Source organism: Poecilia reticulata, linkage group LG15 (assembly GCF_000633615.1).
Source record: "Poecilia reticulata strain Guanapo linkage group LG15, Guppy_female_1.0+MT, whole genome shotgun sequence".
Taxonomy (NCBI): Eukaryota; Metazoa; Chordata; class Actinopteri; order Cyprinodontiformes; family Poeciliidae; genus Poecilia; species Poecilia reticulata.
The window spans coordinates 27,461,361-27,482,996 of record NC_024345.1 but is presented as its reverse complement, the minus strand read 5'-3'; the positions used below and the strand labels follow the sequence as shown (position 1 = coordinate 27,482,996).

At 39.0% G+C, this 21,636-nt stretch overlaps 1 protein-coding gene across 3 annotated transcripts in view; it reads left to right on the top strand.

Annotated features, from left to right (window-relative positions):
• bcl11aa (BCL11 transcription factor A a) overlaps positions 1-20,265 on the top strand; it is a 54,988-nt gene extending 34,723 nt beyond the window's left edge. For all 3 annotated transcript variants that reach the window (XM_017309040.1, XM_008430340.1, XM_008430338.1), the window contains exon 3: positions 13,454-20,265. In XM_017309040.1, coding sequence (XP_017164529.1) covers positions 13,454-15,690 — 2,237 coding nt within the window. In that variant the 3' untranslated portion in view covers positions 15,691-20,265. The remainder of the gene's footprint in view (positions 1-13,453) is intronic.
• The last annotated feature ends 1,371 nt before the right edge of the window (positions 20,266-21,636 follow it).

Genomic DNA, 21,636 nt, shown 5'->3' with positions numbered 1-21,636 from the left:
ATATTATATGTACTCTGTACAGGTAATGTAAAAGTGAAAGGAACACTTTCACTTTTGGCACAGATGTTTAATGGACATCTGCTCCTTTTAGCGCTTTCGTTACGTCTCTTCTTGCAGGTTTTATTTTATCAGTTGTTCGTTGTCTGATTGTGTCGATGGGTTCCTCTTGAAATGAGATTGTAAATCTCAATAAGCCTAACTTTGTATACATTTGAAATGTGAAACAAAAAAGTTACATATCTCAATGTCTTCCTGGGGCTTTAGTTCAGGAAAACTGTATTTTATCACAGGATAAGAACAAACTCTTGACAGTCATAATCTTTAACACATGTTTCTTCAAAAAAGATACAAAAAAAAAATAAAAGTACCAAATTTCCATCCCGTTCTTCAGAATTTGAAGCACACTGTGTTTTGAGTTAGAACAAAAATATCTTGAACTACTGGGATATTTCTGTCGGGTTTCAGAGGGCTGTGGGTCTCTTCCTCTAACAAATCGGGGGTCTTTTCTTCACCTTGCACACTCGAATGAATTTAAAGAGGCAGGTAAACAGCTGCTCGCTTTGCATTAACTCAACCATATATTCAGCCTGCCTCGCTGACTTATTTTTTTCCTTCACCTTTCCTCTGTTTTTCTGAGTGTCTCATTCCTCAGCTCGTTTTTTCTCCTCCCTCCAGCCTGCAGAAAGCATCGGGGGGTGATCGATAAAACTCTCAGGGTGTAGTGACTGCAGCTCTAATGAATCAGGCCCACACTTTTTGTTAAGGAGACAAGGCTGTGAAAGGGTGAAGAAGGGGACTTTGTCCTGTAGCTTTTTGATTCTGTAAGATGCAGATCAGTGGGGAAAATGTAAGCAAACAAAAGCAGGAGTAAAATGAACCTTTATGCAGTGCTGGACAAATTTACTGGGACATATGTTGTGTAAAAAAACGTTAGTGAATTCATCTTTTTGTTCCAGCAAACTCTTCCAATTGAATCTTTAAATGTATGCTTTGCTTTTGCTCCTTCATTACAGTTTTTAAAGACTTCTAATTATAATCAATGACAGCTGTAAAGATCCTACACCATATTTAAACATGGGCATGCTAAGTTTTCCAACAGAGTATTAATGAAATTGTGCAAAATATAAGGGAAGTGTTTGATTTTAGTCTCATCTCTCCCAAAGTACAAGTTAGCATAAATAGGGTCTATTATTTGTTACAGAGATTTGGAGACTGCAGGAGTTTCTCTTTGCTGCAGGTCTGTGAAAGTGAGTTTGGAGATGTTTTCCCTTCACTTACCATTGTTGTGATTGCTCATACAGCAAAAAATAAATATTAGGACTGGTCCAACAGATTTATATCCCAGAGAAACTTAAATTCATGGATTACTAATTAGATGATCAGAAAAACAGCAATATTTATTTTATAGAGGTTATTTAAAAGGTGCTGATTTGTAAAAACGTATTTTCTAATGTAGTATTTCCCCCACTGTGCATATAAATGTAATTGTTTTTCTAAAATACAAGGTGTTCTTAAAGTAAAAGAATAATTTCTGTTAATGCTTTTTACAAATGTTCACTATGGTTGGCAATAGGTTCATTAGTGGAAAATTACTATGTTTGGCTTTTTCTTAAAAATACTAACGATTCAACAGAGAACACAAAGTATAAAGTATGTCACGTTGCTATGCTATTGGTACAAAGAGCATCTATTTCTCCTCTTTTCCTCATTCTGCGGACGACTTATCACACTCAAATCTGAAAATAACTACTTGATATAATTATTTATTATGTCTGCCAAACGTTGCTTCAGTGCCGTAGTCCATCCTGCAATCCTCTTGTGGACTGTGTGCTAAAATCGAACGCTTTAAAGAGCCGCCGAAATCCACCCGAGACCCCCTTGAAGTTAAAGCCTTCTCTTACCAGAGAGAGAGAGAGAGAGAGAGAGAGAGAGAGAGAGAGAGAGGAGTCTTGAATTCCTGTGTTCTCGTTGCAGTTTATAGCGTTTCTCTCCAAGGTCTGACTGGGAGATTGTGGGAGGCTGTTCGTGTTAAAAGCAGGATGGCTTATATTTCCTTTCCTTTCCCTTCGTTTTTTTTTTTTTTTCCTTTCACCACAGGCAAAAGCTATTGTTGTTGCTGATTGCTTATAGTCATAAACTTGTATTAAATATGTCCTCTATTGATTGGCCTTGTCGGATGAGTACAATTAAAGAGATAATGCTGAGCGCTGCCCTCCTGGGAGCTCAGGAGGGAAGGACCAGAGCAGCGGGAAGATGAAGGCAGGAAAACAGGCGAGATAAAGGGTTTTTTGGCAACGGCGCAGCTTCTTCGGTCGAGTCGCAGCTTGTTCGCATGTTGCCGTAAAGGAGCACGTGTGTGGGCGGCTGGGTTTGGGGCTCTAGTGATTCAGGCCTTCGTTGGGCTGTTCGTTTTCTCACACCCCTCCCAGGTTGTTATCCGGACCGTCTCCATCTACCCTCTGTTGAAAGCTCCTTTTTTCATCTTTGTTGAAGTAAAGACAAAAAAGTGAAAGAGAGAAGCGCTGACAATAAAGACTGAGAGAAGGAGGGATGTGGTGATCGGGGAGAAATCGGGAGTCAGAGTGAGGACAAGCCACCTGTACTCAGTGTGGACGAACAGACGGAGGGAACTGACTGGGTGGGGCGGGGATTAGCTGAAGAGAGGAAGCAAAGCCTTGTGTTTATGTTGTATATGTGTGTGTGTGTGTGTGTGTGTGTGTGTGGGCCTCCGGCCAGCTGAGGTGTTTGCTTGGCTCAGAGTGATCTCCCACTGTGGACACGGGGAGACTCGCACACTTGCACACAAACACTGATGACTGAATTGTCCTGCTTGGCAGCTGTTGCAGTTCCCTAAATCACTCAATACCACACTGGAAACACGTGTGTGTGTGTGTGTGTGTGTGTGTGCAAGCGTGCGCGTGTGTGTGTGTGTGTGTGGGGGGGGCGTTTTAGCATTTCTCACCTTTTAAGACCCATTTTTCCAATAAGTACCACGCTGCAAGGACCCCCTGCTCCTTATGGGACCCAAAGCTCGGGCCCCATGACTCAAAGTATTTGAGTTTAGGTTAGGGTTAGGCATGTACTGTTAATGCTTAGGTCAAAGGTCATGGTTTGGTAGTGCAAATGAATCAGTAATAAATATGTGTGTTTGTGATGATCAACAACCTTTAAACGTCTGTAGCATTTCCTCTCAGCATGTGTTCTTGTTTTATTTTAAATATTTGTCCGCCTTTGTCATGTGATCAGTATCAGAAAAATACAAATAATGTAATTTTAGTCAAAACTGAAAAACATAAGATTTTCAGTTCAATAATCACAAAAATGTGTCACTAAGTGAATTTATTGCATCAAGGTATGAGATTCCTCAGTATTATTATTATTATTATTATTATTATTATTATTATTATTATTATTCCTGTTATTAAATTATTGTGTATATATAATTTAACACTTTTGAATCTTTTGTGTGAACTTACTGCTGTTACACCTGCAAGACAATTAAAAATATTAAAATTTTATTGTAAACCCTGTAATCCATCAGTAAATCACACAGCTTGTGCTTTGATGCGCTTTTTATTAGTTGGAACATTTGCTTGGATGCAAAACTTACTACGCTGTTGTTAACCATTTGCCTTCTGTTAGGTTCAACACTGTTACCTCTGTCAGATGTGTCCACTTTGGTGAAGGCAGGCATGAATGTAAAAAAAAGTTAGTGTTTAAATATATTTTATCTACCTAATGAATTAGAAAATATTTTAATATAACATAAATCAATGCTGCAACATAATTTTACGTGATTCCAGTGATGTTGTTATTCAATGCCAATCACTGATATTTCATACTTTGTGTTGTAACAAATGGAGGATGCAGGAGGTCTCCACTTATTGTTACTAAAACATATTAATACTGAAATATTTTGGTGTTAGGTCACCTCCACGTTAAACTACACAGAGAGAGAGAGATTTTAGAAAATGCCCTTAAACATGTAATAATACAGAAAACAGAGGAAGTCATCACACTTTCAGTGGCTTTAACACGAAGCTCCTACATTTCTTTTCTCACAAAAACACAATACAGTCAAGATAAAAGAAAGCACACCCTCTGCAAGTTCTTTGGTTTTACAGAATGATCCGTTTTCTTTTTAAACTTTGTAGTTTTGTTTCATAGCTGATGTTTGCAGTTGTAAAATGTTGGCAAACTTGTTCATGAAGTGAAAGTTGGAAACCTTTAGAAGCCATATGCTTTATTAAAATCACACACTCAAACATCTCTGTTTGATGTCTGGCTGAATTGACATTGATGGCATGAGCTGGAGAGCTTTCTATCGTCAAAAGTCGGACTTCTGAACTCGCAATGACTCAGTGCTCAAAACAGATGGCTCTCAAATCTGATGCATCACTAACCTGATTTAGCAGTTCTCTCTGAATGCAGGACAACTTTTTATTTGGAGTTTCCTGCTCTCCATGTGCTTTTGTAGCGTTTCTGCAGGAACTGCAGTCTTTTAGAATATACCAAAAAAATTCAAAATTAAGACCTTAAATTGCCATTAGGCACAAGTGTGTGTCTGTATGTTGAGCTTTGGTCCCCTCTTTTCCAGATTATAGATTGAAACTAGTGCATAAGAAATAAACAAATCTATGTGCAAAAGGTGGAGCAATGCAAGACAAGATAATATCAGGAAGAGAGAAACCTTTAACAATGTAAATGTTTTGCATGTGTTTTCCCCCCAATAAAGGTTTTACAGATTCCAAATTATGTTTTTAAGAATCTTTAAACAGCATGGATGAGTATTTCTCATCCATTTTTGACGTTTCCACATATACAGCGCTGGACGAAATTAAGAGACCACTTAAAATGATCAGTTTCTCTGATTGTACTTTTTATAGGCATATTATGTTTGAGTAAAATGAACATTATTCTTTTATTCTATGAACTGCTGACATGTCCCCGAAATTTCAAACAAAAATGTTGTGTTTTTTTTTTGCAGAAAATGAGAAATGGTCCAAATAATGAAAAAGGTGCAGTGCTTTCAGACCTCAAATAATGCAAAGAAAACAAGTTCTATTCATTTAGAAACAACAATAGTAATGTTTTAACTCAGGAAGAGTTCAGAAATTAACAGTTGATGGAATAACTATGAAGTTTTCAATGGGGTTCAGTGTAGTGATCTCTTCATTTTTTCCAGATCTCTATAATATTACATGCTTGACTAATTCAGAGCTACAATACCAAAAACAATCTCAAGCTATATTTTAAAAACCTTTGATCAGTGTATATGCTTTAAATTTTAAACTAGAGTTGGTTAAATCCAGTGCAAACTTGTCATAACAAACCCAGATGGTCTTTTAGCTCTGAAGCAAATGCTAACATTAGCATTGTTAGTGGACAACTCTTCACAGTTCTTGCAAGTTATCCTTGTCAAAGCTTATCATTTCCATTTTATATATAAGTGATAAGATCTCAAAGCAGAACTTATTGCATTATAAAACTGCACTTATTTCTAATTAAAGTGATGTCTGTCTGTAGCTGATGTTTGTTTATCATTTCAAGCACCCAAAGTGCTTCCTTTGAAAGAACTCATCACACAGTCCTGAAAGCATATTTAGGGGCCACAATAATAACTTCCCCATTAATTGCAAAATACCATTACATTCCCAATTAAACACCTCTGCTGTTGCTATGATGATCAGGATGGGCTAAAGGAGTTTTAATGTACAGATCTAATGAACTAGCTCTAGTTGAATCAGACACACAGTGTAACGAACAGATGTCTTTGTGAGTGTTGCAGCAGTAGTTACAACAAAACAACCCGACTGCTTCAACAGTGATTAAAATCAGTAATCCGCAATAAAAATGAGCTGAAATAAAGTTTGTCGATTTGTGGTTTAATGCCAGTTCTCGTGCTGAGTCATCAGGCTCACATGCATTGTGTGTGTGTGTATGCATGTCAGGACCAAGTCTACTCTCCCTCTTTCTATGTTCACATAAGTGCTGTAATTTGGACGCTCTGTAATTTCACCATGGCGGTTTGGGGTTAAGTGAATGCTGTCCCTGCCATCATGACTACCGGTCCTCCAAATGAACACACATGTACATTCAGGCACGCACACACCCACACGCACACACACACTACACTATTTGATTACGTTTATAGGCATAGTTTTAGGGGCTGAGCTGTTTCATTTGGACAAACTTTAAAAAAAGACACAACTGTTTGTGTGAGAGAGGTTGTGTGTTTATGAAAGCTACAAAGAAATGGAACAAGAAGAGATTGTCACATTATTTTTTTGGCCAACAGACGCGCACACACTCATAAGTAGATTGGTAAGAGAGTTGCAAATAGCACAGTCTGTAACGCAGCAGGAGTTCAAAACACAGACACAGAAGGTATTGATATATCACACACACACACATGCAGAGACAGACTGTATTGATATTCTTGCTCATCAGCCCGGACTGCATGGCTGTTTAGCAGCACCACGCAGACACACACGTCCAAACGCACCTCCGTGCTCGAACACAGCATGTAATCAGAGAGCGGGTCGATAATTCATTGTTGTCTTTGGTAATCCAAATGCGCTCAAAGTTCTTTTCTTCCTGGACACTCATTTTTCAAAAGTTTTTTGAAGCCGATTTAAGTTCAGCTTGGGGGTTTTCTGTGGTGACAGTATTGTTGATGTTCCCATTGATTAAAAGTCTATAAATCTGACAAATCCACCGCTGACTGAACCGCGTTCTTTTGAAGATAAAAATACATTTTATTTCTTTTCGTTCGATCGCAGAAACAAAATAGTGGTATTGTGTTTTTTTTTTGTTAAACTACATCAAGATGTGCTTGACAGTTTTCATAATTCTTTTTGATTACACAGATGTATCCTGGTTTAAATCATGTCTTCATTTTTATACTTCTGGTTTAAGGTTTGAGGCTTATATACGTTCCTTGCTGTTGTGGAATCATTCCTGCAACTATTCAACAAAAAAGAGATAAACATATCACTCTGGCATTTAAACACCTTATCTGTGTAAAGGCATCGTTCTCAGATGGACTATAGCAGCAGAGCCACAAGCTAAACGGAAAGTTTAAGATGATGTCTGATAAGAGGCAGAAAAAAAGTTCTGAAACATTTCACGACATTTTTAAAAGAAGTTTTTGAAATGACTCAATTCAATTAATGTATAAACATAACCCTAATTTATTACAAATTTTATCTCCAGCTCTTTTCAGTAGAACCCAGCACAAAATGCCCAATTGCAGTATGATGTGGTCAAATTCAGACCATATGTGTGTCATTATTTTGATATAGATTTAAGCCAAATGTCATTTCGGTGAGATCAGGTTCATGGTGGTGCAGCTCAAGCGAAAGCAGCTGAACAGAAGCCACTTCAGTCCTCAAAGAAGCACAATCCTTCTGGCTGCAAACTGAGGAATTCAGACTTTTCTCCTCAGTCATATTCAGTGTTGTTTGTTAGTTATTGTCTGCCGGTTTCTAGTATTCTTTGCACCAACGCTGTCGTATTCCTTCCTAAAATGGCTGTGTTTGAGGAAGTTGCTTTGATCTAGCCAGTAATAGAGGCTGATTTCCCTCCAAGCGGAGCACTGGTGGCTTTTATTTTTCTTTTTTAGCAATTTCTCTCGTGTTGTTATTTGATGGCGTCGCTCTCCTCGGCGAGCGGACAGCACACCAGCTGCCACTGTTTGCATTCCAATTGTTTGCTGTCCAGTTAGGAGGAATGCTTGAACATAAAGGGAAAATAATTGAATGAGGAGGACTGTGCCGATCAATTTCCTCTGGACTGCAAAACAACTTTTCATAGTGAGAGGTTTAACTCTGCCCTCTCTTTTATCACTGCAGAGAGTCAAGTTTTTGTCCCAGATTTTATAATAGCTTTTTTTTTTAGATTTTATTTTGATTTCAAGTGATTTTCTACAAAGATGCATTCGTTTAATTGATAAAGCCAGGAGAAATAATAAATATCTTGACAGTTGTGTGCTTTAGAGAGAGCAATAACATCGTACTTTATTGGTTCATGATGGCAGGAGGACTCAGGAATGCTGGGTTAAGATATAAAGTATTGCAGAATGTTTGTAACTATAAACTTTTGGCCAAGGTTTTATTACACAAAACTGTTTTCTTTTGCACAGCAATACAGTAGTTCTCTTAGAGAAGTATATTGTTAAGGCAGTTAGGAGAGGCATGCAGATTTATTTTTAAATTTATTTATTTCATTCATTTACTGTTTGAAATATAGGTTATACAACATATTTTTACAGTCACACACTATATTAGTTTTAACTCTCCACTTTTTGTATGATAAATACATGTAGTAGCATTTGTTTTGTTTTTTAATAGGAGCAGATGAACTAAAACTTTTTATTTTAGTGTTTGTTTCATTAGCTATAATAATTGATTGTCAGTCATTTTGTTTTAGTCAGTACCAAAGAATACAACATACATTTAAATATATATTACAAAGAGGAAGTTGTCAGCAATGATAAGTGTTTCTTTGAGTGAAATGTTTTCATTTCGCATTAAGATGTGAGCTAAATAAAATCCTAACGATACTCCTGATCAGAATCCATCAAAACAAACATGATTATCTTAAGAATAATTTCAGACAAAATAACCTTGAGTTATTTTCTGCTTTTGTACTCAAGTTGTGACTGTACAAATCCCAGCTAAGCCTTTCTTTTCCATCAGTGACTTGTTCATTCAGAAATGGTCTGGTAACATGAATGTATGCCTAAGGGCAAACTGAGGACAATAGTCATGCCAATACAAGGAAAGTCTGAACATGCTGTAGCTCCAAAAAAATCCCATAAAACTCTGAACAGAAACAGGAATGTCTGGCCGGTGCTGGAGCTGCTTCCAAACTTTTTGTCTGCAGTGTATCTGCAAGAAATCAATTTCTCCTGCTTTACGACTAGTCTTTTGTTTGTTTCGTTTTCATGGTATAAAAACTTTGTAAATAACACAAGAAATTCTCAACATAATAAATAGCTTTTCCAAAATAAGCATTAATCATTTCAAGTTATGGAATAGTTATCTTGAACATTTATTTTGATTTTGAAAGAGAGACGTAATTAAAAATGCAGAAAAACACTCACTAAATTTGTTATTACTTTAAACTATATAGAACATTTTTCTATATAGTTATAGAACAGTGTTAGCTTAATAAGAGTGATGAGTGGCACCTGTTTAGTTTTCACACTAGGTCTGTCTGATGAACAATATTTACAGTATACACTACCAGTTGAGAAACTACCTGAATGGAAGTGCACAGCAACAAGTGGGGGGAGGGCTGTACTTCTTTACTGTACATCTAGCTGAACACCCTGGTTGCAGGTTCTTTTTCTTTTTGTTTTAGGACTTTGCAAGGAACATTCGATGGAAAAAGTTAGCAGTCTTGATTTATAGCTTTTTAAAATCTTGATATCGGGAATCGGCTTATGCCTGTTTTCCTGAAAACCCAGAGTTTGATGGAAATTTCAGATTGCAATAAGGTACATTTTCACCTTAACCTGTGGTAGAGATGTTGCATTGCTGCACTGTATGGTGCACTTACAGACAAGACAATAGGAATTAAAACACAGGAGAGAAAAGAACATTTCTACAGAGAAAGAAACCGAACTGAGACGGTGGAAAGGCCAGTGTGATAGTTGCAGGACTGTCCTATCTGGTAGCCAAGACCTGGCATTGGTTTCTGAATCCCAGCTGGTTGGAGAGGAATAATGGTGGCAATCCAGCTAATTTATAGAACAGAATGACTGGCTGAGGAACAGACAGTTATTCAGGCTGACGTTGCAAGGTAAATTCATTTAAAAGGAAAAGAAAAACAATGTAAATGTGTTGTCATATAAAATATCTAAACAGGATACTTCTGGATATACAGGGACATGTGGAGGCACTAATTGAACAAGTAAAACAAAATATACATTACACATTAAGAGCCTACTTTTATTTTACTGACTATTTATAGTGCAGTTCTATTAGCTCTGTTAACTTTATTGTTGCTACTGCTAAGGTGGCGTATTTGAAAGGTAATTTGAATCCATAATTGAATGAATCCATAATTTTGCTATAATTTCTTGGTGAAGATGCATGGCCGTAATAAATCCATTTTGCGAGGTGTGTACTCTGTGTCCTCAGTGTGGTGCACAAGCTTTATTTCCGCCATTCGGACAGCCAAAGTGCTACATTTCCTTCAGAGTGGGATTGAAGGAGCCAGGGGATCCTGCTGCACACACACACACCCACACACACAGAGGAGCTCTGAAACCTGAGCCAGGCTGCCTTACTGGCTTCCTCCTCCATCTAGCACCACATAAGTGTCCAGGCAATGCCCTTGGCTTAATAGGGCTTAATGCCTGTGCTTGTCACTGTAGCATGGCAGGTATTGAGTGTTAGGACATTTCTGAAACAGTGCTTGCCTGTGTTCTCTAGAGTCTCACTAGTGCCTCCAAAGCTCTGACATTTACCCCAGGTAAAGAACCGGATGCTATTATATACCCCTCCTTTTTTTTTGCCATCTCCATCTATTCAGCCAGGCTCAAACTTTAGAGTTGTTAGAGGTATTTGTCACCTTTATTGAACTTAATCCAGAGGAATTATCGTCGTCTCACTTCTGTCTTTGCCTTTCTTTGACTCCATCTGTCTTCATCTTTTGCGTTCTCACTTCATTTTTTTCTACCTTGGAGTGGTGAAGAGTTTGCCTAATGAAGTGGCTGATGGGAGTATATTACAGGGAGATAGAGTGGAGCGGTCGCCTACTCCAACATCCATTAACCTTACAGCTTCAGTCAGCGCAGATTCAGTTCTGAGCTTTGAGTCGAGCTCATGACTTGCACAGTCGTGGTCGAACATTTGTTTCAGAAACTGGGATGTGAAGTTATGGTTTATATCTCCTGAATGGTATCAGTTTTGGTCACTCCGAAAACTAGAATACGATTGAAAATTTTATCTACTTCAGGCAAGTTTGAGAGGTGAAACCCAGTTTATAAAGTTTTACAGAACGCATAGAGATATTGTTATACAGAACTATAGAGCAAAACCAAAGATCAAAACCTGTTTTCAGGTCCAAGCATTTGTTCAAGAAATAAAAGGACATAATTATGGGTATTTGTTGGTGCTCTTTTTTCTGAAATGTGTCCAGAAGTTTAGTTAGCATCTTCCTCTGCCTTTTTGACACGTCTTCAGGTGCCTTTGTCGGTGCAGAACATTTCGTTGGGTTTTGTCGTGGAGGAAATTTACAAACGTGTAAATTTGCCAAGCTGAACACATTTTGTACTGGACAGAGACGAGACACGCAGTGGATTTATTGATAGCCAATCAGAACACAATGCGCATTCATACACTGTAAAAAAAAAAAACTGCACTAAAAAAATCTGTGAAACAGCGAGGCCGCGAAAGGTGAAGCTGGTTATAGCGAGGGTTCACTGTATTACATGAGACCAATAAATATTATTTAATTCCATTTCCTGAAAAATCATGGGGATTTAACCTAGCAAGGACAGCACAACACAACATATCATTACTAAAGAAGTCAGCTGTTGTATCCAAAGGTATAAATGGAAGTTTAGTGAAAGGAGAAAAGTGTTACAAAATGAAAGATGATAATTTCTGGGGAGAACTACGAAGTCTGTCCAAGAGTCTGAGGGACATTTATGTAAAAGGCATGGACAGCAGCTGCAGTGAGGGCGTCAGACCGTCCCCACGCAGAAGTATGTAGGACTGGGCTATAACAGTTGCAGTCCTGGGTTAAGCCACTCATGAAGCAGATAAAGTCCAAAGCATCTTACCTGATTTGCTCTGACCAAATCCTTACCAAGGAACTATGGACAAACTTTAAATAGGTTGACATTTTCGTAATAAATATTTAATAATTAGCTTGTTGGTTTTAATGTTAAACTTTGAACAAAATTTTTTTTGTACTCAAATTATAAATTTACAACCACCATCCATGACCAAAATAAACAGTTTTGTCAATTTAAATTCTTATTACTATTATCAAGATCTCTTGAAGTAGCAGCAGTGGAAAAAGAGAAGTGTGATAAGAGGAGAGAGAAATAAAACCTCAACTCATTTTTAAGTATAAAATATTGCACATGGACTTAATTTTTTTACTGTATATTGCACCTTTCATGGGGTCAAAATCCATCTTTCACAATTTGATGAGTTTCTATTGATAATTTTGCAATTATGAAAATTTACAAAGTGTTATAAATATTGAGTGTTTGTACTCACACAAAAAGCTTTATGATGAACCACTTTCATTTTCTTTGTTATGCATTTCAAAAAGGAGCCAATGGATAAAGCAATGATTCCATAGTGATTCTTTTCTTCATAGAAACAAACTGAACTGGTATTTTAATAAGATCTTTTCCCGGACTTTGGTAAAATTGTCTCCTCTTTGCTTTTGATGTGCTTCTTCATTTTGCGTTAGCAAAAGTCGCCTCTGAACAGCAGCGACGGGGGGTTCGTTTGTCGTCTAATCTCGTAAACGAGCTGATGGCCGTCCATTCCGTCCACTAATGAGATTAGACACGCTCTGCGGGTCACACCACAGGTCATCGTTCCCGATGCCCCTACAAAAGCAATTATTGTTTTAAATGTTCCTCTCATCGTCTTCTCAAAGCAACTGTGCATGGCTTGATGAGGGAGGAAAAAAAAGCTCTGAGGCAGACGGAGAACGTCAGATTTCCTCTTCAGTCGGGAGCCTGAAAGGTTTCACACTCCTACGGTTTTAGCTTCCTCCAGCAGCCAAGGTTACCTATTTGGATGAGTCATTGAGTATAAGCATGTACCGTATTTATCTGGATTAAAGGTATATGGATTATGGATTTCAGTTGGCGCATATATTAGCTTCTTCTAAGATTAATAGTAAAAGATTGTACATATTTCATGAATATGTTATGATTTCATACTTCTAAAGATGGTTAGTAAAAAACACTAAGAACTCACTAACTTCAAGGATTTAAGAGGGGGTTTTTCTTCGTTATCTCTCCTGGGGGTGTGTGTGTGTGTGTGAGGGTGTGTTTTTATGTGTGTGAATTCACCAACGAGTCTGTTTTGGTAGATCAGTAAGAAGTAACGGTCCACAGGGATAGCCTGCATCTTTGTTCTCCTGCTGACAATGGAGGACTCTCAGTCCATCTAAGGGGAGAAATTATGTCCCAAAGCAGTCTGGGAGAAAAAGAGATACACACAGTACTTCTCACATGCTACTCATGTGGGGCATGACCTCAATAAGAGCTGCTGTTGTGTTTGCAAAGCCCTCAACACCATGTGCCAACCCTTTTTAAACGCTGTAACGTTTAGGCCTTAGGTCCTGCATTTTTTTCTACATTAAAGTGTTAAAAGAAATTCAGTCCATTCTTCTTTAAGTCTGTTTCACAAAGCAGTGTTCAACAAGTAGTCAACATGTTAGTAAGTTCATTTCCTCTCTATTCCCACAGGTAAGGAGGAGCCAACCACGTACACCTGCACAACGTGTAAGCAGTCATACGGCAGCGCCTGGTTCTTGCTGCAGCATGCTCAGAACTCCCATGGCTTTCGAATTTACCTGGAAAGTGAACATGGCAGTCCTCTCACCCCACGCATGGGCGGGCCTTCTTCCCTTGGTGGTGGTGCTGACTGCCCCTCTCAGCCTCCCCTTCATGGCCTCCATTTGCCACCTGATGCAAGCCCTTTCAACCTCCTCCGCATCCCTGGCTCGGGCTCAGGGGGAAGGGACAGCATTGGAGCAGGAGGTGCCGTTGGCTCTGGTGTTCCTGGGGGCCATCATCAGCGTTTCCCCCCAACACCTCCTCTCTTCAGCCCCCCTCCGCGAAACCATCTGGATCCCCACCACCTGAGCCCAGAGGAGCTGGCGCTGGCAGCCCACCACCCGAGTGCCTTTGACAGGGTGCTGCGCCTTAATCCTCCTCTGCCTCTAGACCCACCTCCGACAATGGACTTCTCAAGGCGTCTACGGGAACTGGCGGGCAACACCTCAGGGTCTACTCCCCCGCTATCACCCAGCCGGCCAAGCCCCATGCAGCGCTTACTGCAGCCATTCCAGACAGGAGGAACAGCAGGTGCAGGCGGTGCAGGGGGCAGCAAACCTCCATATCTTGCTACTCCACCACCACTACAAGGCTCGATGCAGTCGCCTGTGGGCTCACAAACCACTCCTCCAACCCCTCTCCCTACAGCAGGACCACCCTCTTCTTCCAACACCCAGTTGAAATCAAAGTGTTGTGAGTTTTGTGGCAAAGCCTTTAAGTTCCAGAGTAATTTAATAGTGCATCGGCGCAGCCACACAGGAGAGAAGCCGTACAAATGTCATTTGTGTGATCACGCATGCACACAAGCAAGCAAACTGAAACGACATATGAAGACGCACATGCACAAATCATCGTCGCCAAACACGGGCAAGTCAGAAGACGGTCTATCAATAGCCTCGTCCCCAGAGCCCGGCACTAGTGAGCATATAGGTAGTGCAAGCAATGCACTTAAATCAGTGGTGGCCAAGCTGAAAAGTGAAAATAATCGTATGTTACGAGAAAATGGGGAGGAGGAAGAAGAGGAAGAAGAGGAGGAAGAAGAAGAAGAGGAGGAGGAGGAAGAGGAAGAGGAGGAGGAAGAAGAGGGGGAAGAGGAGGAAGTACAGAATGGGGAGAGGCCACCCAAGCGAAACAACAGCTATCACTTCGGACTGAGCCTGGAAGCAGCACGGCAGCATGAAAACAGCAGCGGGATTGGAAGTCGACTGGGCGGAGTGGCTGATGAGACATCTATCCCTCGCTCACTGCCAGAGGTCATGCAGGGTATGGGTCTGGCCGCCAGCATGCAGCACTTCAGTGAAGCCCTCAACGCACACAAACGCAACGCCATGGCCCAGGAGAACCACCTGCACCACCATCTCAGCAGAGACCATCACCACAGTCGGAACATGTGCGATGGAGACTCTGTCTTGGAAACAGAACGTGTAGAGGAAGGCACTGTTTCTGCAGTAAATGGACGAGGAGCGTCTCCTAATGAATCTTCTTCAATTGGCCTCTCAAAGAAACTGCTTCTGGGTAGCCCCAGTCCACTTAGTCCCTTCTCAAAACGTATTAAACTGGAGAAAGAATTTGACCTGCCTACCCCCACAATCCCTAACACAGAAAATGTCTACTCCCAATGGTTGGCTGGCTACGCTGCCTCTCGACAACTCAAGGACCCTTTTCTCAACTTTGGGGATTCCAGACAATCGCCTTTTGCATCATCATCTGAGCACTCGTCAGAGAATGGCAGCCTGCGTTTCTCAACCCCTCCAGGAGAACTGGATGGGGGAATGTCAGGTCGCAGTGGGACAGGCAGCGGGGGCAGCACGCCCCACCTTGGGGGTCCTGGGAGACCCAGTTCCAAGGATGGACGCAGGAGTGACACTTGTGAGTACTGTGGCAAGGTTTTCAAGAACTGCAGTAACCTGACAGTACACCGGCGCAGTCACACAGGAGAGAGACCCTACAAGTGTGAGCTGTGCAATTACGCGTGTGCCCAGAGCTCCAAACTTACTCGCCACATGAAGACCCATGGTCAGGTGGGCAAAGATGTGTACAAGTGTGAAATTTGTCAAATGCCCTTCAGTGTTTACAGCACCTTGGAGAAACACATGAAAAAATGGCACAGTGACCGTCCTTTGAGTACCGAAATAAAGTCAGAGTAGAAGGCAGAACAATGAGACCTTTTCCTTTGTAACTGGGTCGCCAACAGTCAAGTGTTTATTCCTAGCCCCCTTGTAGATTTGCCCCAATCCCAACACTCCCCTTTCACCAACCTGGTGGAAGCCTAAGACCATGTGCTCTGCACCAGCACACCTTGTTTCCATTACCCATCGAATGCATGATCTGTATCGGGGCAATACTCTTGCATTGACGCAAAACTTCGAGCCTTTCTCTTGTGCAATAATTTACATGTTGTGTACTATTTCCTTTTATTGAGTTTTCTTTTCCCCCCCCATTTTTAAGAATTAGTCAGCATGCATAGTATGTTTTTTGCTAATCAAAAAAGAAAAGAAAAAAAGAAAAGAATTTGTCCCTGGTTGGTTAGTTGTTGAGTAAATGTGTTGCTGTTTTTCTCTCATTCAGTTATTTTCTTTTTATTCTTTAAAAAGAAAAAAGAGAAGAAAGATACATCCATGCTGCGTACATTCTGTAACACATATCATGTACAGCTTTGTTTTGTAACATGGAAAGTGAACAGTCTTTTTACTTGACCCTCTTTTTACTACCCTGGAAATGCACTTATCCTGATCTTTCTAAAAGATGCCATGTTCACACAGGGTTTAAGAGAAGAAAAAAAAATCATGTATTTGGCTTGACTACTAAACTGAAAGTGACGACAGGCCTCAAATTTCTTTCAAAAAGACAAAAAAGTGTGTTAAGAACTCAATTTGTACTATCATTTGGAGGATTAAGGAAGAGTGCCTTTGATATTTCAAGACTGCATTGGCCATAATTTTATCTGGATTAAGTTTGGGGTCACACAGACGAAGCTGAAAGAGTTAGACCACACAGAAAAAGGTCCTTGCATCAAGCACCTGATGACTCAAATGGACAACTCACGATGAAAGATCAAAATCATCATTTAGCTACCTTTAACATGTTTAATAGGCTTTCTATAATTGGAAATTTCATGACAAGCATGGTACAAGCAGTATTGTGTATATCAGAATTATTTGTAGATTTGTTTTTGGTATGGTGAAGCTTTTGAGAGAAAGGTAATCTGTGATGAGATGTACAATCCTGAACTATAGGGATGAGACGCAGAGTGTCACATGTCTGCGTTAGCACAAACCTACGATGCTGCTTCAGCATGTCAGTGTGTGGAACAATGCATAAAGTAATATGTGAGCTCAAATTTAAGCTAGCTTTACTTAAGAGCAGTGGAAAAAAAACAAGCTAGAGAGAAAGAAAGCAAAACAGAACTGGAAGCGACGTATGCTTTACGGGATACAAGGCAATGTTTTTCACTTTACAACTCCAAACACGGCCATCAGCAGAGAAAGAGACACTTGCAAAAACATGTATCTGTGTTTTAGGGCTTTTCAGAAATGTTTTCATGCTAACCAGTATGCATACAGTGGCTCTTAAAACAGTGCACAGCCTTGTGGAAATGTCAGGTTTTTATGACTTAATAAATAATATTGCAAATCAATTTAACATGTTTTCCACATGCAAAATGAAATTGTTTCTCCACAATTCAACTAAAAGAACAAACAAATCTTCTACAATAAAAAAAGGTGAAATCTGGATGTGTACATCCCTGAACTAATACTTCAATGAAGCATAATTTGATTAAATTTCAACATTCAACACTTTGGTTGGAGTCTAAAAGTGTCTTACATCTTGACCTGTCAATATTTGCAGACTTTATTTTGGAAAAATACGTTAAATCTCTCAGATTATGAGGCCATCTTCAGGAAACTGCTCATATTTTCATCCATCTCTATGAAATCTCCTGTTTTACCAAAAGAAAGCTTTCCCAGATCATGATGCTGTCACCATCATATTTTACTGTGGGTATGTTCTTCATTATGTATTGGGTTAAATGTTCAGACCATATACTATTTCCCACAAGATCTTTAAGATACGATCAGTCCTGGATGTTTTATTAGAGGCTCTTTTATTTCATACAGCCCATCTACAACCAATTCTTATCTTTTCTTACGTTTTAGTGACCAATCCCATTTTTATGTTCCTGTTGTCCCGTAATTATTAAAATTATTGATGGCTTTCTTTACTCTGTTATGGTGTGTATATAAGATTATTTGGAGCCTTTATCACATCACCATAAACCATGGCTTTATTTAAAATAAACTTAATTGATCCAGATTAGCTTTATTTCTAGTTTAGCAGAGCCACTTAAACGATTTAAAGGTTGTAATAGGAGAGGCAGCTGAAATAACATTTTAAGTTTAAGGGTGTGAAAATTTATGTAACCAGATTCTTTTTTTATTTACTCTCCTAACAGATTTGTTAATTTTTAGTTGAAGTGAATGAAAATATACCGCTGCATTAAAAATGGAAAAATATTTGAAAAATTGTATTTTACAAATACCTGCCATTTCAACAGGGGTGTGTACACTTTTGCGAGTCACTGTAGGTTAACACAGGGCGCGTTACATTTCATTTTGGTTTGTTTTCTGTTGATTTTGAACCCAAAATGAGTTTTTGTTGATTCAGTTTCCTTCATGCTGTTCAATGTAAAGCACTAAGTGTGCATTTGTCCCACATCCATGCAGAGATGGTACATGGACTGAGTCTACAAGCTGGATTTGTTTGACATGAAGTGCACTGTTTTTAGTTTTCCCAGTTTACAAATTAACGCTGAAGGGGAAAATCTTTGTAATGCTGTCAGATGATGAGGATCCCTTTGTTGCAAGTGGTAAAAGAAAAAAAGAAAAAAAAAGACGCACAAAATCTTTTTGCTAGCAGCTTCATCACCCCTGACCTCTGTATCCTCGCCATTTCACCGTTGACCGTTTAACCATGGAAACCCAAGAGCACACTCTCCTCCAAACTAACCTCTGCTCCCACATAGTAGCAAACTAAATGCACTTCTCCTGGCTTTATTAACCACTTTTTTTTGTTTTTTTTTTTTTGTTTTTTTTTTAAAGAAGTTGTGATTTATCATCATCTGAACAAGTTGCTGCCTGGAAAACAGACACTCCAATCTTGCTGCTCACGCCATCAGACTCTGTTTTTGTAGAACTTCTCCTTTAAACACGGGCATAAATAGAACCTTTTTTCACAAACAGAGCTATGCTATGTTTTAGTGGGAAATGTTTTAACTTTTGTTACTGCATCTCAATGGCATCCAGTACTCCCGTCACAGTAAATATGAGGTGAAACATTTCAGAAACGTACGAAAAAAAAAAAGATTTTGTGCTGATTTTTTGTTTCATTTTTCTTCCTTTTTTTGCCTTGGTTCTTTACGGCTCTTCAGGTTGAAATACAATTTGCATTGGGGAAAGGATTAAGATTATATATGAATATATAATAAAGAACTTAAAATATAGGAAAATGCACAGTCATGTCAGTTCCTATACTTAAACACATTTATGGTCTACTTTTTCTGTATTTCTAGAATTGTATTTGAATTCAATGTTCACTTAGAGTAGGCACTATAGTATTTATATTGAGGCTCGTATTTTTAACTGTTGCTTGTTCTCTCTAAAGGTATTTGCCATACCTGTTTTGGTAGTGGAAAAAAACCCAAGCTGCCACGGTATATTTTTTTAATTTGGCAGGATAATATAGTGCGAATTATTTGTATGTCTAAAGAAATAAAATAAAACGATAAAAAAAAAAGAACATCCCATAAAAAGCAGCTAAAATGTGTGGCATTGGGAGGCGTCGCAGGCCATCAGATGGCTGCTGCTTTGGGTCCTGCTGTCCACAGAGGTGTTTGTACATATCTTCTTTGTTTTTCTTTTTGTTCTTTTTTTATTCGCACTTCTTTCTCCTCCCTCTGCTGCCATTCCTGTATGCAGTACTGAAAGCTGACGTTGACCTGTTCTGTTGTGTGCTTTTGTCTCTCTCACCTCTCCCACCTGACAACATTCCAACATCAAGAAGAGAGGAGGAAAAAAAATCTAAAGATAAAAAAAAAAAAAAACTTAATATGCAGTACATGGATTACTTAAAAAAAAAAGTTAAAATAAATACATTTAAAAAGAAATAAAATGTTTTTGCATTTTCTTTTCCATTGCCAAATACTAAATGGTGCTTTATATTTAGATTGGGTGAATATACTTTCATATGCAAAGCATATTTAAAAATGACCAGGGGGATGTGGAGAAGCCTGCTTGAGTTGAGACTTTTTTTGTAAATGGCAATGCGGAATATTTTGTTATCAGCCTTTTCTATTCCTGTTCTGAGAGCTGTTTGTTGTAACTTGAACATGAACTTTATCTTTTACAATGGGAGCTACTATTTATTATTACCTATATGCTCTGTTCTGAACAGAGACATGGAATGGAGTCATATATTTTTGGTTTGTTTTTATTCTTTTGTTTTCGTTATACTATAATTTTATTATGTTTTCTTTTCTAATGGTGGCCAGTGGTCATTGGACAAAACAAGCTCTATGATTTCTGTTGTACCTGTTTGGGGTCTCTGTTCAGTTGTATTGGGAATACCACTGTCTGTGTTTTCTGGCAGATGTCTGCATAATCCTGTTCACACGCCCATTTTGTCCCTTTATTGAAAAATGATTAATAAAAAAAAGACGAAAGTGTCATGGCATCCTTTGTTTTCATTAACCATTTTTAGTAAGACTGTTTATTTTTTCATATACAAACTGGTCTCTTAAAACACATTCTATATAGCTTTCAGTGGGAAAAAAAAGGCACATTTTCCAAATTTACAGTGCCACTTCACAAGGACTGAGTTACTTTTTGTTGCCAGATTGTAGTTTTTCTCCTCGTTATGGGGAAACTTTGAACTGCCTCATTGCTGAAAAATTGCTATGTAAATAAAAATTCTTATTTGTTGATGGATCATAGTGGGATGGAGGTTCAATATGCTACTGAGATTTTCAGCTCTGCACAATGGTAATTATTTGCTACTGAATAAAAATGTAGGTCACACTGCCCTCTTAGTGTTGAGATGAGTGAGTCTTCATCAGCGCAGACAGAGCATCTGCTTTGCATGGTATCAAATGAAGAAGAAAGGAAGGAAGAGCATGGGTGGCTGAGGCTTTATGTGGGAAACAAAGGCTCACATAGCCTATCAGTTATATACTGGTAGAAACAAACTGATAAAAAGTCAAAATATAACCCAAAACTATACATTTTAGGTTATATTTTATTGCAACTGGAGATGCATTGCCATAGACCAGTCAAGGTTAACCCCTTTACACCACTGAAAGTCCCAATAATGGGTATCAGAACTGGACCACAAAGCAATCAATCAGTCAAATTGTACCTATGAAGCACTTTTCATACAGTGAGGTTGTAACACAAAGTGATTGACCAAGGTCAGAAGTACAAGGACAGACACTGAACCACTAATGGAAGAAAGTAGCTTGGTCTGATGACGAGGCATGTTTTCCTTTGGGTCACATGGATGCCCAGGCGCATGTGGGTCTCCTGCCTGGGGAACTTAACATATAGCACCGGGATGCACTGTGAGAAGCTGGTGGAGGCAGTTTTACGTTTCAGGAAGCACTGGGTCCTGTCAGCCATGTGGATGTTTCTACCACCTGTCAAAGTTTTAGACCAGGTGTATCTAACTCAACTGGATAATGAACTTTGTCAGAAAGCGATAATGGTTCAGGATTGGTTTAAAGTTTGACCTCCAAATTGCCTCGTTTTCATTTAATCAAGTCAACAGCATTTTTGTGATGAGCTTGACCAACAAATCTCATTACTTAAATGATCAACTATGAACATCTAGATAACAGCACAGCTTCAGGGGTTTTGTGGAGAACATGAATCCATCAGTCAAGGCTGTTTTGGTAGGAAAAGAGGGATCAGCAAGTAATTAGGCAGGAGGTCATGAGGTCATGTCTGATTAGAGTGTATGATATCTCTAAACTGACACTCATGCAAAGAAGTTTTTTTTAAAAATATTTCTACAAAATCTGTTAAGATTTTACAGCATCAGGT